The following is a 16,435-nucleotide window of genomic DNA, read 5'->3' as shown; positions in this document are numbered from 1 at the left end:
TTTTTTAGGAAAAATTAAGGCTCCTTGTTAACAAAATTACAATAATAAATAATTTATACTCATATAAATTCTATGTTTCTATCTACATAATATAACACGTATAGATGTTTTACCCATTTATTTTTTATATGAAATCTATAAACGTATCAACTTGATTACACTACGCAAATGACTACAATTTTATAATTATTATATTAATTTTAATATCAAGTTTCAAAGTTACAATATCTGAACTTAATATTTTGACTATTTTTTAATTAATTAAATGTAATAATAATTTGTTTTTAATGTAGCATGATTGCAATAATACTATCAATAATACAATAACATAATTAGAAAAATAAATAAATAATTTTGCATTAATATATTAAATTTAAATTATATTATATCAAATAAATATAAGCCAAATTATATTTATTTAATACATTATTTACTATAAATATAATTCGGTTTTGGTTTTAAATAACAAATTATTATATGCGCTTACTTTAATTTATTTTAAATATACAACCGATTTTTTTAATGGCGACGAAAATCAATATATTTGTAACGAAAACGAATTATAATTATAATTATATATTTTGAAGTTTTATATTTGCACTATTAAAATTCAGACATTATATTCAAAGGCTTCATTATTATCATTACTGACTTGATATAAATCACCTTCGATATAATTAGATTAGAATTTGATTTTATTTTTCTTATATTAATAATTAAATGTGTACTTTCCATATAAACATGACTATAAATTTGTACTAAAATTCGATATAAAAATAACTAAATAATAATGAATAATGATTTAAGGTAGAATGGCGTAAAATATGGTGTTTGTTGTTACATTTAAATATTGGTCACTTTTGATATATGCAAAGTTTCAAATACTAATATCAAGATATTATAAATCTTGATATATCTATGCATTTGGTCATACATTGCTTTCTAAAAATTTTAATTAGATTAAATTATGTATATAATATTATCGTTCCAATACTACAATTCATTTGCAGCATTATACAAAAATTTGAAGTTATAAATATTTTCGATTGATATAGACATAAATATAGTAGTCAAAAATGCAAACACATTTATGTTAAATTTTTGAAATGTATGAATGTTGTAATTAGATAGTTTGATCGATAGCAGAATGTGTTGAGGTAAAAATTATGAAATAACGTTTCGAATTATATTAATGAAGCTGATGGTGCACTAACCTTATAAAATTTTGCTAATCAATATAAAATTGGCTCACTTGTGAATTCTTAATTAGTCTTTTAGTAATATCAGCTTTCCTTCGTTATTTTATTGACAAGGTTTCCGACTTGCAAATTTATACGAAGTAAGAAAATGAAACTGAAAACTGTAAAAACGAGTGTTATCAAAACGCTGAATCCATCGAATAAAAATTTTGGAGCAAAGATCTTCCACACCATCAAATGTCGGCAGAGTATCGTAGCCGCTAACATACTAGCAAACATCTAAAAAAGTAATAATCTGATAGTTATATCATTGAATAATTATTTATATTTGAATATTTAAATTGTGTTTTACGTACACGAACTCCTTGGAATAAAATATATTTGCTGGTAGCCACAAACATGCCGTCAATAAAATTATCATTCATTTCGTATAAATTGAGTTCCCCACGATTTAAATCCTTTTCTCTAGAGTTGCCTGTAAATTTCATAAAAAATGTTGTTGTACACAAAATTTCAATACTATTGTATTATATACTATTAATACTATTATTTATATTACTCAGAAATTAAATATTATTTTATGAATATAAATTGTATTATAATAATATTCAAACTCACCTCCTAAGCTAGGAAAAATAGCATACAGCGTGAACGGAGCGATTAAAATCAGAGGCAGCATGAAACTGACGATTATTTGCGAGCTGAATGTATTCAAAATAACCAACAAGCCGCGTACATAAATATTTTGTGTTGAAAAATATCCTTCATTCATTCCAACAAAGGCTGCCTCCCATTGAAGAGTAGGAAATGCAGGCTGTTGTCCAGTTCCATAAAAGAAATACATGGATAAAAGCATCCAAGCAAATATCGATACAGAAGGCACTTTGAAGAGATCAGCTGGAAAGTGAAAATATAAAACATTTAGTCTTAACAATCAATTTCATGTTTTTAAATCAAAGTTATAACCAAGTTCTACAATTGGCGGATAATATTTCATTCTGCCAATATGAGAATATTGGCTTCTTAAATAAATTTTGAATATTTTCTTAAATTGACCAACCAATTATAATTAATGGTAATAGACTAGTTTTTTATCGCTGGTTAAAAGATGCATATATTAATTACCTAGATTTTTTGCAGTTTCATATCGCATAACACCAAGAATGCTTGCCAAGACTAAGCAGATGGCAAACAGCAATAACAGTGATGGAGACAATACTACGCCATGCAGCAGTGCCAAAGGTAAACTGGCCAACAAACCGACATTGATAAAAACTGAACTATAAACAGTTCCTAAACCACAAACTATAGGCACGTCTTCATTAGGATCAGTTCGACTTTTCTGATAAGAAACTTTTAAATGATTGAATAACTGTGGTATTATATTATTCCGTCCGTATATCGAAGGAGCCGCGGGTTTGGATTTCGGTAATAGATAAACACATAACGGTCTTACCCAGTACAGAATCAAAGCTATTGCTGATACAGCATAAATCGAGAGAGGCAGCATATCTACTTGAAAATGGATAGTTTTAGTGTTTTGTGGCATTTGTTTCAACACCCAAAAACCACCAATAAATACAACTAATATTGTAGGACAATACCTCGAAATTAATACACTCGGACTAAAACCAACCAAATTTCCGCAATGTTGCAACCAAATTCTAGTCAGTGTTGTCAGAAGAGCCATCGATATTAAAGCTACTATACAAGTTGTTTTGTCTATAGACAGTATTTTTATATCCAATACTGAACAATTCATTTGTTCAGGTCTGCACCGAAAGTAGAAATGAGACAAACGAATCAAAACCGTCAACACAACCCCAAGTATCAACAATTTCATTCTGATAGAATTAAATGTTAATTTTTCTGGTTTCATATGAGAGCAAGCATCGTAAATTGCGATGAGTACAATAGTTATTAATAAAAATGATAAAATTTGTCCTTCTTCGACAACGTAGCTATTTGAAAATAAGACGCATATAGACAAAAATAATAAATATCGTACCGTTCGCGTAGCAAATGTGTATTCTTTCGCACCTTCATGAAAATTTAATGCTATAGCCTCCCAATTTTGAACAATAAGAATAGCAAACAGAACATATGATATAACACTAGTAGTAAGAAATATTGTCAAAACTAAATTTATATCATTGAATAAAAATGAAATAATGTAACAAACACAAGTTGTTATCAACATAAATGAGTATGCATTAACAACAAATGAACTGTCCATAATTTCAGATATACGTGAGATTTCTAAACCATTAAAAATTATATGAATCGCAAAAATTAAAAATATCAACAAACAAAGACCACGAGACATTAACTGTGAATCAAATTGAACCCAAACATCTTCACACATTTGCCTTACTAAACTAATATAATTTTGAGCATCTTTTGCAAAGGACTTGAATGCCATTTCATTGCTTATACTTAGAACTCTGTGACTGAGAATTTCAAACTTTTGTCGAATGACAGAAATTTTATCATCATGAAATTGATTAGAACCATCCGAGTAATTCAATATATAGTCTGTTACTTGTTTTACGTTGGACCACAATAACAACAGTGAGTATTGCCAATTTTCATAGGGTAAACTATCAGTAACTGTAGGAAGTGCATCTAAAATAATGCTTCCCAGATTGGAAAATGGTACAGGAATTCCAAGAATAGCAGATATTGTGGGAACAATATCAATTTGTTTAACTGAATTTTTTCCATGTACTAATTCAGAAGGAATAAATTCTGTTTTAGTATAAGCAAACAAAGCCGATTTTACTTCAGCTTCACTGTCACCGCCATGATCTCCTACAAGGAAAAGGAAAGTTTAATTAAATTGCTTCACATAGAATTTGTTATATAAATGTAAGTATGTAATTATACCTGTAAGGGTCATTCCATGATCACCAATTACGAATAATACTGTATTGTCATCCATTTCTTTTGCAATATCACTGCAAAGACATAGAATATTCTTATGAGATAAAATTTCACATTTAATACTTTACAATATAATCATCAACTTTAATATCGTGCCAAAAATTTTAAATATAAATTATTTATATCAATTACCTGATCACTTCATTCATTTCTTTTAATTTTCTGGACATTTCAGAATGCAATGGACCATATTTATGACCACAATGATCAACACCCAAATAGTGTGCAATTATTAAATCCCACCCTGAAAATAGTTTCATTCAAATATAAAGTGTCGTCACATTTTTAAATATTGAATTACTGAATTGGTAACATTTTTATACAATGAATTACTGAACAATACCTTCATTTTTAATTTCTGGTAATAGATGTTTATTTATGCCATTATCAACACTGTCCAGATCAAAGACATCAAATGATGGGTATGGGTATGATTTAGAAAATCTATTTGGATATAAACTGGACCATGTATCGTCACCCATAAATATTGTTTTGCGTTGCTTTTTGACCAACTGTAAGAAAAATTTGATAAATACAATAATTTGTATCATAAATGTTCAATGTGCTTTTTTAAATAAAATATAAAATTTAAGTTTCCATTTAATAAATATTAATATAAACAATGTGTACCAATCATTTTACATTTTAAATGTAGTTAGGATTTGCTTTTTAGCTAATAAGAACTATTTAATACACATTTAAAAAAAATATATCCTTATTATCACATTATCATTCAAATATCTTTTATTATTTTATCTTATTCTATGTAAATAAATAATATTGTTACATTCTGTATTATGTAATTTTGTATGAAGTGCATTATTAATTTTACTATATATTGTAATTTATCCATGTGGTATAATATTTGTATATATATTAATTGTTATATATAAAATGTAAAACAATTGTATGTTTAAGTTCTCTTGGAAAAAATATGTGGCCTATATATTTAAAAAAATAAAATAAAAATAAATAAATTATACAATAAGTATTCATACAATTTATTTACTTTTGAATATACTATATTTATGATTAATGAATATAAAGAAATAATGAATTAAAAAACAAACTATTCATGTTTTTATCGTTACTATAATTAAAATATCAATGTATTTAATTACCTTTTGCCAAAGTATATCTGACATGATTATATTTTTAATTAATCTCTTTCATTTATATGATGAACATATTACAAGAATTGCTCATGTTATAAATAAAAGACAAATTAAGTACTGACGTCTCAAAATAAAAGAATTAAAATTATTTACCAAATACTCATTATAAACATATGCTTCAAAGAAGCTTTTAAATTCCTTACTCAAATAATTAATAATTTATTAGATAATAGATATTTTGCTGAATAAATGAATTCTGAAATAACTAATATATCATATCGAAAACGAACTTGTATGATATCAGTGCTTTTATTGCAAATTTAAATAAATGGTAATGTAATAAAACTAAAGCTAGCACCACATTAAAACCCTAAGTACATTTATGCCTGGAATAAAAGATATTAAATATAAATTCTCATGTTATGAAGAAAACCAGTAATAATATCAGTTGTGAGCATATGCAGTAAAGTACCTTACTCAAATAATTATTATTTCATCATAGTGTAATAAACATTTTGCAAAATATCACAGAAAGTGTGTTCACTCTATTATAACTGGAAAAAAAGTTCACCTGCTGTATTAAATTATCTTCCGATATCTTTGCTGCTGCAAAATTGGATCCTGCATCGACAAAAGTGGGTAAACTACCAGTTGTTAGAGCTTTTAATCTTTGCATGGTAGTAGTTGGAGGATCAGCTATAAATTCCATGAGTCGAGCATTTTTAGGATGCTTTCTTAATAACTCATCAATAACCGGTAATTTATTTTGATAGGCTAATGGGTTCTGTAATCCTGGGGTATATTGAACAAATTCATATTTTAAAGCATCTATTATCACTAATATCACTTTTGAAGACTTTGGTAAGCAAGTTTCTGTAGAAGTATTCACATTTTTGAAAAGACTTTGCAATTTATTATTCAACGTGCACGTTTCGTATGAATCACAAGGGAGTTGTTCTATATTTGAACATTGCGAAAAAGTGTCTTGACTGATTTTCATTAAAAGAAAACCTCTGGTAAAGGTGAACACAGCGGCTAACAATAAATACGATATCCATATTAGAAATAATAAATACTTGGATTCTTTATTCATTACAAGTCTTAAAACCTAATTCAATTATAATTAAATATATAATTGAAAATATATTCAGTCTTTAACATTATACAAATTAAGAATTAATTGAATCGAAGAGGTAATGTGTATAACCTGACAGAATCTTACTTGACAGTACACTGGTTTGGTTTTTGGTTTCTGTCAGTTAGAAAAATCAAATGCTGATAATTAGAACATAATTGCTGATAAGAGCAATTTGATTTAATTTCTTATTTGTCTATTTCGAAACTAAGCACACATTCATGCATTTATCTAATTTATCTAATCTATATTAAATATGTAAATATTACATGATTAAACTTATGTTATGCTCCAGATATAACAATTTTGTTGTTAAAATTGAAATTTGAGGGGTAACAAAACTATACATTTTTCATTCATTCAAATACTATCCCCAATCACACAAAAATCAATATTTTCAAAATCTCTATGGTTTCTATAATTTCAATTTAAATATTATTTTCTAGTCCCAAATTTACACTGGGTCCCTCAGATAGGCTCAAATTCTTTAATCCTTGCAAAATTGGCTTTTTGAATAAATTTCTATTTTGTTACTCATATATATAGTAAATTACTTCTTTAATATTAAAATGTACACCAAATACTTTTCTTTTCACCAAGAAAAAATGAAATAATACTTTTTCTAAGCTGAAGGTGTTTCCCTTAACATAAATATTTCAATTTTGAAATTTTTATACAACCCTGTTTTTATTTGCAAATTCACCTTGCAATGATCTTTTTTTCAGTCCTATATGTTTGGTGACATTATACTGTTGTCATTTTATATATGTACATCAATTAAGTTATTAAATTTGAATGTACGCAATTACTAATAACTTTCATCATTTATTTTCTATTTACTTCCAAACAGAATCCATTCCAATTAGATCTGGTCACTTCAGTCCAGCTTTTTTCCACCAGCATGGGCTTCGAGCAGATATCATTACCTGAAAAAGGATCTGTGGAAGATAATTTAATGGGTTTGGTTTTAAAAAATCCAAATTTACGTTTACTGGTAAATAATAAAACTGTTATCCGGGCTGATCATGGGAGTCTTAACAAAGTTAAAATCATATCCGGAGGAGGTATTTAAATATCCTTAAATCTGTTTATATAATGTGCATAAACAGCTGTACATTTTAGGAAGTGGCCATGAGCCAGCTATGTCTGGTTTTGTGGGAGCTGGTTTTTTAACAGCATCTGTTTCTGGAGAAATATTTGCCGCTCCTTCAAGTTCTGATATTTTTCAAACTATACTCGAACTGGGTATTTAAACTACACAAGCCTTGTCCTAATTATTATTATTACAATTTTAATTATTGTATTTTTTTTTTTAGGAAAAGACCATGAGCCAGGAATATTAATTATCATTCTCAACTACACTGGAGATAGGCTAAATTTTGGATTAGCAATTGAGCGTGCCAGATCTTATAATATAAATGTAGAAATGTGTATTGTAAATGATGATTGTGCAATAAAAAATTATATACCTTCAGTTGGTCGCAGGGGTTTAGCAGGTGCAGTTTTAATAAATAAAATTGCATGTGCATTAAGCGATAAAGGATGGTGCTTAAAAGATATTTCTTCATTCATTAATTGCATATTAGCAGAAAAAAGAATTAAAAGCATTGGAATATCCATAAACAAAGATAATGTTGAACTTGGAAAAGGAGTACATGGAGAACCAGGCTCAATGTTTCTGAAATTAGACAGTGAGGATTATAGGAGCATGGTTAATAAAATGCTTAATACTTTATTCGAAGATCTTCCCAAATCTTCCAAGCACTTTTTTATTTTAATAAATAATCTTGGAGGTCATACGGCCACTGAAATGTGTACTATAAGGAATGAAGTCATACTTCAACTCAAAGATGAATACAGAGACTACTTTAATAATGGGGTTGTAAGAATTTATTGTGGAACTTATTTGACTAGTTTAAATGTAAAAGGATTTTCTATAAGCATTCTATTAGGAGATGAATTGATTACAGAATGCATGGATCATTTGTGTGATACTGATGCATGGAAGGCTTCTTATATTAATTTAGAGAACTATTTATATGATGACATATTTATTAAAAATAAATATTCTATTGAAATAGAAAATATTGAACCGACGGGTCCAAAATTAAGCTCCAATGGATCTAAGGTGCAACTTCACTTGATGCTTTAAACGTGAATATTTATTTAAATCTTTTTACATGAACTTTTGATCTTTTTTTTGATACATTTCAGATGGTTCATCAAAGCTTATATTATATTTGTGAAGCCTTAGTATCATGTGAAAAACAATTGAATATTATAGATTCAGAAGCTGGAGATGGTGATACAGGTATACCTACACTACACTACACTAAATGAATGTCTCAATATTAATTGTTTATCTACCAAAATATTAATTAAAGTCAATAACAGGATCAACAATTGCTAGAGGTGCAGCTGAGATTTTAAAGCTTCTAGAAACTGAAGCACTAAATTTAAACTATCCTGAAATATTTCTGATTCAAATTAGCAAAGTTGCTGAAAAGTTTATGGGTGGAACATCAGGTGCCTTATACAGCATTTTCTTTCAAGCTGCTTCAATAGTATTCAAGTAAATGAAATTCTTTCACACTATTATATATATATATATATATATATATATATATATATATATATGTGTGTATATATATACATATATATGCAATATAAAATTAATTACCTTATAAAGAATCTACAAAGTTTTGAATAATTCTGCTTTTAGGCAATGTTTAGTAATTAACTTAGCTTCATGGACTACAGCGCTGAATAATGGAATCAAAGCCATCCAAAATCATGGCCATTCAAAAGTTGGTGAAAGAACTATGTTAGATCCTCTGCATGCTGTCCTGAATGCTTTAAATAATTCCATCCCTCGTACAGAACCTGAGGTGCTTATTTAATGTTGAAAATTAGGATTATTAATTATTTTTTTAATGATATATTGTAATCAGTAATACTATGCAATGTTTTAGTAAAGTTGTCCTCATAACATACAATGATTTCAGTTCAGGGCGTTAGAACAAGCAACAGAAGCTGCTGAGCAAGCTGCACTTTTAACAGTTAATATGCCACCACAAGCCGGTAGAGCAGTTTATTCAAGAAAGTCTGTGAATACACAATATCCTGATGCTGGTGCTCATGCTGTTGGAATATGGATGAGAGCTTTATGTGAAGCTGTAAGAACTTTCACAATGTAATTATTATAATAATGTATGTATCTATATTATATTTTAGTTAACTTTATATACATCTAGAACTTGTATGTAATGATTATTGGATTTAAATAAATGATCAAACTTTCATAATAGAAATGCCATAATCAATATGAAAAGAAAAAAATACTAAAATTGAAAAATTAATCTTTACTGTAGAAAATTTAATACAAAATGGTTAGTAAAACATTAATAAAACAGTTATAAATAATTAAATAAGGAATAAAATATCATCAGCCAACATAACTTGATTTTCATTTGTCATAATATCAACAGCTTGTTTAATTTCACTCTTGGAATACTTCTCTGTTACTTCATTATTTACATGCTCCTCGACTTTAACCATTGACAAAGACTGTGTACGCTCTTTTCTGAATAATTGTTGCAGAATTGATTTGAATTGCTGCAGTCTTGCAGGAGATAACTCAACATGGGGTTCACTGTCTGTCGAAATGGCAGCTGTATTTTGAGAAGTTGATGGTGCATCTGAAACTGGTCGAGTCTGCCTTGTAGCTCTTCGTGTTAAGTCACCTTCATCAGGAGTATCTACCATTTCTTCATCAGATTCATATTCATAAGGATCATGGCCTTCTTCTCCTGGTGGTCTCCTCTGGTAACAGAAAAAAATCCATCATCAATTTTAATATTTTTATATAATGATTTTTTTTTATAATTATGTAATATAAAATTGCTTCTTACCAAAACTCTGGTTCTTTTTGGTCTACTTTGACTTTGTGTTTGGCTTGAATCTGAATCTTCACCACTATCTCGTCTTCGCTTTTTCTTTTCTTTCTCCAAAACCTGTAAAATTCACAGAACCACGGTTGTTTTTTGTATTACAAACAAATTATTGTAGAAAATTTGTGATATATTTAATTACCTTTTTAAAGTATGCGTATTGCACAAGTTCAATTGCAGCTTGGGCATCAACTTCAGTAACTAATTTAGACAATCTAGCTTTTGCATGTGCTGTGGACAACCGAATTAATGTTTCTAATGTACGCACAGTAACTGGTTGTGTCTGAAAAATTATGAATTTAAATTTATTTACAAACAAATGAATGGTTTCTTATAAATCTGTTGGATGAGATACACACTCGTGCAACATCAGATTCCATACTATCTTGAGATCGTAGCTTAGAGTATTCATCAGAAATTAGTTCTGAAGCTTCTTCAGTTAGTTTTGGCTTCATACACTTTGCAATATGTATATATTTTCTCATAAATGCTACTGATAATATTTGATCCGTTCGGCTTCTGCTCTTTCCATGTAATAAAGCATCATATTTTTCATACATCGGAGTTTCACCAGCCTGTAAATTATTATTTATTTGGTACAGTGATCTAAACAAATGGTAAAACAAAGATGTAACTTACTTGAGAAGGGTCATGATCTGGATCCTGAGTAGACAACATGTCGACAGAGGAACCCATTGGCAAAACAGAGCCATCTTGCTCTCCAGGATTTCTAGAAAAACATTTTATTTGAGATTTATATTTAAACTAAATTCATTATTAAGGTGTTAAATTGAACTTAAAGATACCTATATCTGTGCATTCTAACAACATGATCAGATATCATGTGATCAGTTTCAGCATCAGCAATATCTAGTAAAACAAACAGTATATCAAAACGAGACAACAGTGAATCTTGTAGGCCAATATTTTCCATGGGTGTTTTATATTGATCATACTGAAATAACAAACAAATTAGTAAACCAAATTTTAGTCATAAACAATATAAATGATATTCAATTCAATCTTACTCGTCCATAAACAGGATTTGCAGCTGCAAGTACAGAACAACGAGCATTTAAGCTAGCATGTATTCCTGCTTTGGCAATTGTAACTTTTCCTTGTTCCATAACCTGCATAAAAATTATAAATAACATTTGTTTTGAATAGACATTGCATCTGTAAATTAACTCATGAACAAATGTGTCTTTTAGGTTATCATTGTTATTAATAATTACCTCATGAATAGCTGTTCGATCAATATCACTCATTTTATCAAATTCATCAATACAGACAACTCCTCTATCAGCTAACACCATGGCACCAGCTTCAAGTCTTCTTTCACCAGTTTCTTGATCAGTGGTAACAGCCGCTGTTAGACCCACACCAGATGATCCTATATGAAATATAAGCATATTATGAAGATTACCAAGTCTAATTACTTTTTTTTATTTTATATGTAATACAAATAAAATGTACCTCTTCCAGTAGTGGGAATTGCTCTAGGTGCTGTACACAAAACATATCTTAACAATTGAGATTTAGCTACACTTGGATCTCCAATTAACAAAATATTAATATCCCTGAAAATTATAAACACAATATAAATTATAAAGTAAAACAATAACAATAAACAAAAACTTATATTTACCCTCTAAGCCTTGTTCCATTAGGCAGCAACTTTTCAACACCGCCAAGCAATAAACATAAAATGGCTTTTTTAACATAGTGGTGTCCATGTATACTTGGAGCCAAAGATTTAGATAATAATGCAAAAACATCTGTTTTACTTTTTGCAAGTTTTTTACACAGCGCAACATCTTCACGAGATATAGAAAGGTTCTGATCTTTGTTCAATTGTGATACATTATTGGCTATCAAAATTGTCCTAACAAAATTACAATATGATAATTCAGAAAGCAATGCTATCATTTGATGTAAGTGAAAATTTATTTTCTTACCTAAATGTGCCAGAAGTATATCCTGCTTGCTTTCCTGGAAGACACCGGTAATTTCCTACAATCTGAACTCTATCTCCAGGTTTACACCGATCTACTAAGTCATCATCACAGACTACATCAACAGAACGTGGCAATTGACCTGCAGGAGCCTTCTCAGGCATTTCTTGAATTGTTAATGTTTGATGATCTTTATATACTGATAATCCATACTCTGTTTCTAACAAATTGCCATCTTCATCCTAAGGCAATTTAATAAAATATTAGTCTTATTTCTTTTAATATTTTATATTAAAAATATATTTACAATTAAATATTTATATGAAAAATGAAATCACCTTTGTAGGGTAAACAGAGCTTGATGGAAATGCATCAAATGATGTTAAGTCTGTATATTTGCGCTCAATAACTTTTTTGGTTGCATCACAATAATGCACACTTCTAACTATTTTTGGCCTGATCAATGAAAACTTTAGTAACAATTCCTTCCACACAAACAAGATTTCCAAGATATCTATAGTCAAAAATATTGAACTCATTATTATAAATATTTATACAGAGGTATTATATTCTATTCCATAATACACTTTTGGATTATTATCAAAATGATAATAATGTAATATATATTTATATATATACAACAAACATCATTTGAATAAACAAGGTGAAAAATTACCTAGATTGTTAACGATCTAGGGTAACATGTTTATTTCCAAAACTTCCTTCAAAGGCAATAAAAAAATCTTCATGTTCCTTTGCATATGTTGGATCAACAGATCCAATGTATTCTTTCAATGCTCTCTGGAAAGCCAATTGCTCCTCGAGGCATTGTTCAACAATGAAGTAGCACGAACTGGATTCTTCGTCTCAAATCATTTATTTACTATTAGGCGAACTAATTTCTGATATCAAATTTTTCACTTGTTGCATATAAATTCCTTGTCTTCCTAAAATTGAGCAATAGAATAAATGTAAACAAGGGCATAACTGAATTATTGAATTTTCTGTACACACTCATCATCGAGAAAATCCAAATATTCCCTTTGCAAATCACGCAATCTTTGATCAAATCTGCATTTTCCATTTATAAATTAATTTCGAATAAACTATAATTATATTATATAAAAACTTAACAAACAATAGCTCGATTTCAACTGATCCAAGCACAGTGTTGCCAGGTCCGCCATAGAGAAAACTGTAGATTACGCAGAAAAAAACTGTAGAAAACTGCAAATGTCATATTGAAAAAACTGTAGATCTACAGTTTATATTTTTTTATTAAATGATGGTAATAAATATAATATTTTTGAGAATATAATTAAAAACTAGCAGAATCATGTTATTAGCATAGTTTTATAAATATTAACATAAATAAAATAAATAAATATGCATTTTCTTAACATATATAAATAAGCATAATTGTATAAGAGTATTAACAGTCAAAAAGATATATGATAATATAAATAAATATGCATTTTCATAACATTGAATGTATAAGAGTATAAAGAGTTCATAAAGTTATATAATTGACATAAATTAGAAATTGTAAAACTTTAGAAAAATAATATTCTTGTAAGATTCATTTTTAACTTTCCGATATCTCATTTTCAATGTCAATGTCTTCTTGGTGTTCCGCTTCATCTTTATTTTGAAATTATACATCTTCTGAATTAAACTTACTCAAGTGATCGCTTTTCACACTGAATTCATAACAATTTTCAATTTCTGACTTTGTGTGTAAAGTGCCTTTAATAGTCGTAGTTGATAACTTGTTTCTTAGCTTTGTTTTCATTATATTTATGCTTGAAAACAAGCGTTCACCGTTGCTGTACTGTGCGGCAAACACAGAAGTTTCTTGTTAAAATTGATAATAATGGAAACATCCCTGAGCCATCGCCTTTTTTTAATTTGATACATGTCTCCAAATTGCTCTGTACTGGGCGTCTCAGTCTCATCAAATCAAAATTCGTATTTTCTGAGAGTCCTCCATTCTATATCTACTTCCGTTATATTATTTGGAAAATATTTGGAAAATAATATAACATTTCCGAAATTGATGTAAAATTTTGTCTCAAATCAGTATTTAAAATCACTTGTGGATTAACATCTGTAAAATTTTAGTGCTTGCCGTTCTTTATCGTGGAAAGGAAATCTCTGTTTTATTTGGATTGCTGCATCAATGTAAAAACTCCTTACATTTTGTGTAAAAATTCAGCAATCGATCATTGTCCAATCCTTCAGACTCCCTTTTCACCCGAATTATATTTGAATCATTCCTCCAACATAAATTCTAACAAAGGCAAATGCATTCGCAAATCGTTTATATCCACATTTAATATTTTTGTTGTTTGGCATTTGTAATTATTTTTACCATATTCAATTCATCTTTTGAACATTCAAAAATTTTTGGTTGAATAAAGCATTCCAAAATTGTCGCATATGCTGTAAATATCTGATCATATAAAATGTACAATTTTGGTTTTTCTGCCTGCATTTCTTTATTCAAATTCACGAATATTGGTAAAGAAAAATCGAAGGAATTCCAAATATAATTCGGTTGTCGGTTCCATGGCTTTTGCCAATATACTTTGTGCAGAAAGAAGACGATCCGTAAAGACAGCAGATTGAAAATATAATTTTATCGCTGGAAGTTGTTCCAACAATCGCTTCACAACATCGTTTAATGATAACCATCTGGTTTGTGCAGGGTGTAATATTTTATGCGGTTTAATATTTGTAAATGCTTGAAAAGTTTTAAAATCACCAATACGTTAGGAGAATTTTGAATGTGATTGAAAACTTCACGGCAAAAATCTTCAGACCCCTCGGTAATTTTTCACATGCGTGGGATGCACAAAGCGCAAATGAATGGCATATACACTCATTGTGAAAAGATTTGGAATATCATTCTTCAAATAAGTGACCAATGAGTTATTCGCCCCCAAACATGACATTAGCACCATCAGACGCAAATCCTAATAAATTTTTTTATATGGAATTTCTTTCTCCTCAAAAATATTCAACAATTTGTATGCAAAGCTTTTGCTGATCGTCGGTGATTGCAATCAAAGTTAGAAAATTTATCTTCTACTTCATAATTTGCATTGACTATCCTGGCTATTAAAGCCAAATGCTTGATGGCCGACTTATCAGTGCTCTCATCAACCAGCAATGCAAATTCATTTTCTCTTAATTTTTTTATTAAGTTTTCTTCAGAGGTTTTCCTGTCACATTTACTATGACAGATCTTGCTTTTGTTCGGCTCATAGATAAATGTTCTGCAATTTTTGATCCGGACACACCGATTTTACTAAATTGGTCAGATGTGAAGCAACATTAAATCCAAGATTATGTTCTGCAATAAAAACATGTAATTTAATTTCGCCGGTTTTTGCCATTGCTTTGGTTCCATTGATTTGATGATGATGCAAATAAGACGTAAGCTTCGGTTGATTTTGTATTTTTTTACTGTTTTCTAGATGTTTGACGAATTTTTGTGTCGCGTTAATTCTTGAATTCCGCATTTACGATCACAGTCGCATGCAGAGCAGTAAAAATAGTGTTCCCTTTTTTACTTTTTGCAAGCCATCCACTAAAGTTGTCAGTGAGCCAAGAGTCAATAAAATTTTGCTCGTATCTCACTACTTCCTCTTCCTTCGGGGGATTTGTCAACATCTGAACACATTATCACTACTAGAACTATGCATTTCTTAACTATTTGAACTCACACTATAACTTATTCAACTTATAACAAACTTAAACGTATTCAACTATAACAAACTTAAAATTATGTCAACTTATAACAAAGTTAACTTTTTAACTTATAACAAAATTCAACTTATTTAACTTATACCGAAAACACTAGTAACACTCTGCGTAATATATATATATATAAAAATACACTATATAAATTTCAAAATGTAGATAAAAGACAAATCATTAAACACTTCCAAACTGATTTTGCTTCATATATCTCCAAACTTAAACTTTTAACCACTTAACGGCCACACTCGAACACTGCTCGCGCCTAGATGTCGTATCCTAGCGGGCAACCCGAGCGCTGCTCGCCAAAGTTAATGTTTATATTTTATGCGATAAAAGACTTACGATGGCCCGTTCTTGGGATATGTTTAGTTTA

The 16,435-nt window shown here is 29.0% G+C and overlaps 3 protein-coding genes across 3 annotated transcripts in view; 1 reads left to right on the top strand and 2 right to left on the bottom strand.

Moving 5' to 3' along the window:
- Positions 1–1,122: 1,122 nt before the first annotated feature.
- LOC113366049 (GPI ethanolamine phosphate transferase 3) lies at positions 1,123–6,477 on the bottom strand. The gene is made up of 8 exons (XM_026607600.1): positions 5,829–6,477; positions 4,486–4,654; positions 4,275–4,386; positions 4,086–4,156; positions 2,325–4,010; positions 1,818–2,096; positions 1,556–1,674; positions 1,123–1,478 (listed from the first exon to the last, which is right to left on the bottom strand). The coding sequence occupies exons 1-8, from the start codon at positions 6,348–6,350 to the stop codon at positions 1,284–1,286; spliced, it is 3,153 nt and encodes a 1,050-aa protein (XP_026463385.1). The 5' UTR covers positions 6,351–6,477; the 3' UTR covers positions 1,123–1,283.
- A 693-nt stretch (positions 6,478–7,170) lies between these two features.
- Positions 7,171–9,589, top strand: LOC113366829 (triokinase/FMN cyclase-like). The gene is made up of 7 exons (XM_026608481.1): positions 7,171–7,456; positions 7,515–7,637; positions 7,709–8,520; positions 8,607–8,703; positions 8,787–8,964; positions 9,115–9,280; positions 9,398–9,589. Exons 1-7 carry the CDS (start codon positions 7,294–7,296, stop codon positions 9,587–9,589), a joined length of 1,731 nt encoding a protein of 576 aa, XP_026464266.1. The 5' UTR covers positions 7,171–7,293.
- A 226-nt stretch (positions 9,590–9,815) lies between these two features.
- LOC113365747 (DNA replication licensing factor Mcm3-like) overlaps positions 9,816–16,435 on the bottom strand; it is a 14,058-nt gene continuing 7,438 nt past the window's right edge. Inside the window, 10 exon segments of the mRNA XM_026607281.1 lie at positions 9,816–10,214; positions 10,304–10,405; positions 10,485–10,625; positions 10,702–10,917; positions 10,982–11,005; positions 11,048–11,072; positions 11,149–11,297; positions 11,371–11,472; positions 11,578–11,735; positions 11,819–11,882. Coding sequence (XP_026463066.1) covers positions 9,816–10,214; positions 10,304–10,405; positions 10,485–10,625; positions 10,702–10,917; positions 10,982–11,005; positions 11,048–11,072; positions 11,149–11,297; positions 11,371–11,472; positions 11,578–11,735; positions 11,819–11,882 — 1,380 coding nt within the window.

Source organism: Ctenocephalides felis, unplaced genomic scaffold (assembly GCF_003426905.1).
Source record: "Ctenocephalides felis isolate EL2017-DRISC unplaced genomic scaffold, ASM342690v1 CF-g0.4_SCAFFOLD_01170, whole genome shotgun sequence".
NCBI classification, from domain to species: Eukaryota; Metazoa; Arthropoda; class Insecta; order Siphonaptera; family Pulicidae; genus Ctenocephalides; species Ctenocephalides felis.
This window is presented reverse-complemented; position numbering and strand designations above follow the sequence as displayed.